At 39.9% G+C, this 7304-nt stretch overlaps 1 protein-coding gene across 1 annotated transcript; it reads left to right on the forward strand.

Annotated features, from left to right (window-relative positions):
* Positions 1–306: 306 nt before the first annotated feature.
* Positions 307–1937, forward strand: LOC119547222. Its single transcript, XM_037853982.1, has 2 exons — positions 307–440; positions 505–1937. The coding sequence occupies exon 2, from the start codon at positions 645–647 to the stop codon at positions 1494–1496; it is 852 nt and encodes a 283-aa protein (XP_037709910.1). The 5' UTR covers positions 307–440; positions 505–644; the 3' UTR covers positions 1497–1937.
* The last annotated feature ends 5367 nt before the right edge of the window (positions 1938–7304 follow it).

Consider the following 7304-nt stretch of genomic DNA (forward strand, 5'->3'; position numbering starts at 1 on the left):
AAATTAAATAAGCGGTTAAAAGGGTACTTTAGGCGGCATAAGAGATTATCATTTAATGGTATACCACACGCTTGGGTATAGTATTTTCCTCTCAAGGGATTTAACGAATGTGATACATATTCTTAAACACTCATATTTATATATATATATTCTATTCGGGGAAAAGTATGTCGAACTAGCCATGTACATGCGTCTGTCTGTCTGTCCCCATGAACGTTGAGATCTCGGTGACCATATCAATAGATTTTAAATTTGTGAACAAAGTAGGCAAACTACGAAACTTCAAGGCCTTGTTCGTCTAGCCAAGAGGCTTTACATTCAGTACAACCTCACACTTCGTCCAGTGAACAAGTTCCTATTTTTGTAAAATTATTGTCAACATGTTTTTACAAGTTTTTTTCAATGATCTAAACAAGTTTAGGCACACAGTCTTTATTAATGTAAGACAATATTTTAGTGTTGCCAATCTTAAATTTGAGTTGTTTAAAAGTGTCAAAATTCCAGTTCAACGACAAGTAATCACGTTCCTCGGTACGATCCTCGCAGACGACTTTCCTGTAGCAAGGGCTTACAACCGGAATAGAGCCGACTTGCAGGCCTTCGACGGCCAACAACTGGTTTGTGTTTTGCGTTTTCGCGACAAAATGGAATTTAAGGAGACTCTGTCATCCTCATCCTCAATGATGTCTCGGGATAACGAAAAGCCTCTGGACGCTCAATCTGAGTTCGTCGGTTTGGCAGACGGTTGCTCCTCAGCCTCAAGTTCTGCTTCAAGTACCAGTAGCTCTGAAAATTCAACCCCGACCCCGAGTTCGGCCACTGTTTCTTCTACCGTGAATGAGCAAGGCTGCGGAGATCCGTGTGAGGTCAATTGCTGTGACGAGGGCGGAGAGGGTCGTCCTCCCTACGCCAGGGTCATGCCAGAGGATCGGCGGTATGGGGTCGTGATCACCAACGAGTGCGACCCGTGCGACTGCAACTTCGACTGCGTCCTGCAGCACCTGGTGGAATCTTTCCATTCGGCGGTGGATGTAGCCACTCTCAGCTTTAGCCAGTGCACTCCTGCCGTGTCCTTCGAATGCCTCCTGCTGATGGTGTGCCGGGACAGCGACACTAGCGACTGGCTGCAGCGCGCCATGCGACCTATGAGCCCAACCTACCTGTGCACCACCTTTATTAGGCATTTCGAACTGGTCAGGTGCTCCTTCGTCATCCCCATGGTCGTCGAGCGAGAGCTGTGCCGCGTCTTCCGCATCATGGAGAAGCAGAACTGCGGTCTGGATCTGAGTAAATGGTGCGTCGTTCGAAAGACTGCTCTGGATCCTTGCTCCGAGGACTATGCAAAGAGGGTAATCTTCGACGGGTACCCCAATTACGAACTGGTAGTTTACATGGACAGCTGCTCGAAGGATTATATCCTTCACCATTGTGGGAAAATTCTATTCATAATGTGGCACCTACCCGTCGACTTTTCTACCGACCTGCCGTGCCAGTAGTCGATTGGATTCAACAGATGCTATCTTTGCAGTATGTTGCAGTATGTTTTCGATTGTGGACTGCTGCGCGACGCGGATCTTATAGATTCAATTCTTTTTTTGTCTGGGTTCAACAATCCGGAAAATATGCAAGATGCTGGTAGTTGCCATTTAAAAAAACCCTTTGCCCTTGGCCAGTCAGAGTCTTAATCAAAAAAATGAAATCGACTAACCAGATGGATAAGTATAAGCCACCGCTGTCGGAGCTTTTTCAAAATAGCGGAGGTGAAAGTAGTTGTTAAAATAAATTCCGGCGATTGGAATAAACACTTGGACTGGATCGATCGAGCGGTAGGGATCCTACCTTGTCAATGAATGTCTTAATAAATTAAAAGTAAAATGGTTTCTGCACTTAGAATGCAGAACCTTTAATAATAAATCAACAAAGTCGCTTCTATAAAATTCGAAAACGTTTGGGAACACCATTTTTTATTGAATAATATTTAAGTGTAGTTCATTGTTATTGAACGGATTATGTTCCACTGTTATATATCCTACGCTACTATACCTAGCAACCCAACTTAATAAATTATTGCGTACACAAAGATTCATTTAAGTAATTTACACTCTGACAAATTTTGCACTTACTTTCAGTACAAAGTTTTGAAGTAAAGTAAAATATTCATGGCTATACATGGTATTATGCAGAAGATAGTATATTTCATTATCATTCTGATGTTAGCCCAAACCTATCAACCAAACGAAAATTCAAACATCTAAAAGCCTTTAAAGAGCTCCTAAAAAAATATGTATTGTGTCTGAAATAATAATATATGGTTTTGATATTCAATGAATTCAATATGAAACTCCAAAAATCAATTTATTTATCCGGCTGCTGCGGATATTTTTTCGCTTTCCCCAAAACCACCCAAGTGTCATATTATTTCCCTCGCAATTTGTCCTGCAATATTTTGGCAACAATGTCTGGACCACTGTCAACACACTTTTTACCTCTTGCGCATTGTGCCTCGCTGGCCCAGTGGTGAAAAATGCATTTTATATCTGCAATTTTTTGCCGAGACAGTTACACAATTTGTTTAGAGGTTCGATTCGGCAAATGTTTGTCAATATGTTTTTATCAAATAGCAACAATATTTACACATGCATAAATTTGTCTGTTCGTGTGAGGCAACCCATACGACACGTGGTGTTATATAGTGTATATAGAGATATATGTATCTCTACACAGAGAGAATTCTGACATTATCATCTGATTTGAAAATGTTTTTATACCCGTTACTCGTAGAGTAAAAGGGTATACTAGATTCGTCGGAAAGTATGTAACAGGCAGAAGGAAGCGTTTCCGACCCCATAAAGTATATATATTCTTGGTCAGGATCACTAGCCGAGTCGATCTAGCCATGTCCGTCTGTCCGTCTGTCCGTCTGTCCGTCTGTCCGTCTGTCCGTCTGTCCGTCTGTCCGTCTGTCCGTCTGTCCGTCTGTCTGTCCGGATGAACGCTGAGATCTTGGAAACTATGAGAGCTAGGCTATTGAGATTTGGCGAGCAGATTCCTGAGCTTCTTACGCAGCGCAAGTTTGTTTCAGTAGAGTGCCACGCCCACTCTAACGCCCACAAACCGCCCAAAACTGTGGCTTCTACAGTTTTGATGCTAGAGTAAAAATTTAAACTGAAATGAATTGTTCTCATCAATACCTATCGATTGACCCAAAAAAAAGTTTGCCACGCCCACTCTAACGCCCACAAACCGCCCACAAACTTCAAAAAATCGTAAATATGAACGCGGATATCTCGGAAAATATCAAAGATAGAGTATTGGGATTTCAGATTTAGATTCCGTAGCCTTGTGCGCAGCGCAAGTTTGTTACGCTAATATGCCACGCCCACTCTAACGCCCACAAACCGCCCAAGCCTGTGGCGCCCACAATTTTTATGCTAGATTAAAAATTTTAACTGAAATGTATTGGTCTCGTCAATGCCTATCGATTGATCCAAAAAAAATTTGCCACGCCTACCCTAACGCCCACAATGCTTAAATCTGTCTTCCGCCGGTAGGTGGCGCATTTAAATCTCGCTTTGCTGCTTGCATATCTCCATTTCCCTTTGGTCCCTTTAGCTGAGTAACGGGTATCTGATAGTCGAGGTACTCGACTATAGCGTTCTTCCTTGTTTAAATATATTTTTTAAGTTGAAAAAGTTCTCAAGGTGCTTGAATTAAGTTGAATTGACTGTATTTACATTGTTTATCTCAAGAACTAAACAATAAATCCAGTCAGTAGTAGAAATAACTCAACTTAACTTGTTTCTTCTCACCATTTTTTCTGATATTGAGAGCATTGTACTCAAAATGTGCTTACACGCTTTTTAAGAACGAATGTTCTCAATTCAAGAACAATTTTCTTGAGCTTTTCTCTCTGTGTATATGTATGTAAATGGTGTGTGGGCGAAACACGTCCATTGGGGGAGTTTTGTGTTTGTGTCAATAAAGTTTTATTTTATTATTTCGATGTGGTATGTGTGAGTCTGTTGCCGGTGGCATTCGCATGTTTGCTCTATTGAATTTATATGCATCCTTTTCACTTTGTACAGCATGTTATATACGCACGTGGCTGGACCAAAATAAAACATGTTGCAGCCCCGCTCTCAAACTCATAGAATTTATGTTCGTCTGTGTATTGAATTTTAATGGTCTTTGAGGCAAACGCAGCAAATGCTTCAGGGAATTCGCAGGAAAAACTACTTAAAATAAACTCATCGCACTGCTTCTGGTGCTCTTAAATTGGATTTCGAGTTGGGGGAAAAGAAAGGCAAAGGAGCAGACCGAAATGGAAATCGGTATGTGCGTTTGGGGAGTAAATAAATTGTGTAAAAAATATGTTTACCGAATAAAAATAAATATCTGGCAATGCAACCGCAATCAGGGAAATTCGCAATGGGGCCTCTTGCATTTCGCTTGACATTTACATGAAAGGGGAAGCATCAAAGGCAGCTGGAATGGAGCACGACGAAGATATAGTCCGCCCCCGTGCCATTAATATTAGAATTTATGGATGCCAACTAACAGGAGCAGCAGCATCAGCAGCAGCAACAATGGCAACAACTTTGACAACTAGCAACTACAGCGACAACGACAACGACAACGACAACGACAACAACAATGTTAACGCCATCGTGCATTGTTAGCAAATTCAAGTGTCTGCCGTTGCAGCAGCAACAACAAGAGACAGCAGCAGCAGCAGCAACACCAGCAACATGCAACATGCAGCAGCAACTGCAATGCCAGGCGGAAGCAGCAACAACAGTTGCTGATAACCATAACATTGAGTGATATACGAGAGCGGAGAGGGTTGATTGCCACAGTGTGTGGCTGTGTGGGTGTGTATCTGTGCGCATCTGTGTGCATCTGTGTGTGCAAGGACCTCCTTTTGTGTCGCTGTGTGTATCTGTGTGCGTGCTGCTTCATTGCTTAACGCAGCATAAGCAGCAACGCAGAGGCAGTCAGCCAGACAGCCAGCAAGCAGCGATGTGGAGGGGTTGTCGATGGCCCCACTAATTTCTGCTGCACATGCAATTTTTTTAAACACCTCCCCCACACGCCCACTTTATCGCACCCAAAGACCCCCCTCTTGTGACAGTTTTTAATACGCTTTCCTTGCGAGGGAGTGGCGAATGCAAATCATTGCAGAAGAGCTGAGAGTGACAAGTGGTCCTCTTTAAAATACAGGATATGTTTTAAATATGGTAAGTGGTTTCAGTCTATTGCTTTCGCAATATTACTCTTTTTTAAGGAATTTAGTTACACTTAAAGTTTGCTTTCAGTATTATCGTTTAAAATTGTATTTGCTTGGAGTATTCTAAATTCATGCATTCCTCCAAGTCTATAAAATGTTATAATTTCATAGGAATTTTAGTTTTGTCTATAGTTTGAGATACTTCAGAGAAACATGGCACTCTAATCAAGAATTATTGTAATATATAAGCCTGCATGTCAGTTATATATTGTGCAAAAACAGAAACAAAGGCTTAATTGTTAATAAAATACATTATTGTGTAGTTTCTTTCAATTAATGATCATGTTAAAGGAATTTATGAACTAAAAATGGTATTTTTTCAAGTCAACTAGTATTTAGGCATTATTCTTTATTAAAAAATGTAAAAAATCTTAAAGTTTGATTTCTTTATTATTATAAACGACTTTGGTATTGGTGTCATAATGCAAATATTAAAAAATAAAATAGGTCCTTGGTAATTTTAGTTTGTCTATTTTTTAAGAATATTTAAATAAATGATAATATTTATAAGAAACCAGAAAATGTTTGTGAAAAATTAACATAACTATTTTGGTAAAAAGCAAGAACACAATAAAATAATAAAATAATTTTAATTAAAAAATTCGTTTGGCTCTATTTCCTTGCAAAAAGAGTATGTCCTTTCGATGCATTACCCCCTTATTTTGCTGCTCCCATTTTTTTTTTTTTGCTTATGTCAGCCCAACACTCCGAAACCCCCCCCCCCCCCCTACACACACACACACACCCACTCAAAAGCAGGGGGTGTGCAACGGAAGTGCATTAAGCGCCCTCGATTGTGTGCTTTAAAAATTATGGCAAGCCTGATATTTTCTTGTTTGGAGGTCAGCCATGTTGTAAATTGACTGCCTAGAGCTCAATCAAAGTTTATATTACCCCAGAAAAGCTGGAAAAGAACAACCACGCGGAGGGAGAAGAAGCAGAACATGTCCTTGTTGCCAAGAAAAGAAGTTGGAAGGCAAAGTCGATAAGGGATACACGAAAATATATTGTATGGGTTTCTGCGACTCGACATATAGATTGTTCCGTTTGCACACTTACTCGTGCAAACTCCTATTTGTTATTGTGCTGTATTTTTCGTTATTCTCGGGGACTTTTGCTGCCTTGTGGCTTTTATTCGTGCTTCGTGCAGCTTTCAACTTACGACGACTGCAGCTGCCAAATGTCTGCCGATATATATATTGAAGTCTATTAAGTTAATGTCGCGTAATTTAGCAAACTGTCAAAATCGCTGGCAAGTGAACAGCAACAGAGTTCGGTGCCATTCAATAAGTTTACTCGACATTGCCAAGTTGTGGGGGTTTTTAGGGGTAATAGGGATTTGGCTTTGGGAACCGAAAGAAAGATTAAGGCTTTTATAATAAAAAAAACATATATAGAATTTTTTTAAATTTAAAAGACGTTGAGTTACATTTAAAATATAATAAATACTAAATTTAGCAAACTGTCAAAATCGCTGGCAAGTGAACAGCAACAGAATTCGGTGCCATTCAATAAGTTTACTTGACATTGCCAAGTTGTGGGGGTTTTTAGGGGTAATAGGGATTTGGCTTTGGGAACTGAAAGGTATAAAACAGCTTTATTTTATTATAAAAATATATATAGATTTTTTTTTTACATTTACAAGACGCTGAATAACACTCAATATTTAATAAATTCTAAATAGCTAAAGCTGGCACTCCCTTCTACCATTTTGTAATTTAACCTGTCATAATAACAAGCAAGCGAAACAAACAAAAAACTCTGACAGACAGCGCTTTTAGAAGAACGCAAAACGTTTGAATTATTTACCATAAACTTTTTTCCCATCTCGCACACAAAAAGCAGAAGCAATTCCTTTGTACAATATGCTAGATATATGTATATATATTCTCGTTCCTCTCACAACTCGGCCAAATGCTCAATTGCTGTTGATGCGTGGTCCTGTCCATACAAATTTTATGGCATACTTTTACGGGCATTTCCGTTTTGTAAACATGAGCAAAGCGGAAGTGGGGAA

The sequence above is a fragment of the Drosophila subpulchrella genome, chromosome 2L (assembly GCF_014743375.2).
Source record: "Drosophila subpulchrella strain 33 F10 #4 breed RU33 chromosome 2L, RU_Dsub_v1.1 Primary Assembly, whole genome shotgun sequence".
Lineage (NCBI taxonomy): Eukaryota > Metazoa > Arthropoda > Insecta > Diptera > Drosophilidae > Drosophila > Drosophila subpulchrella.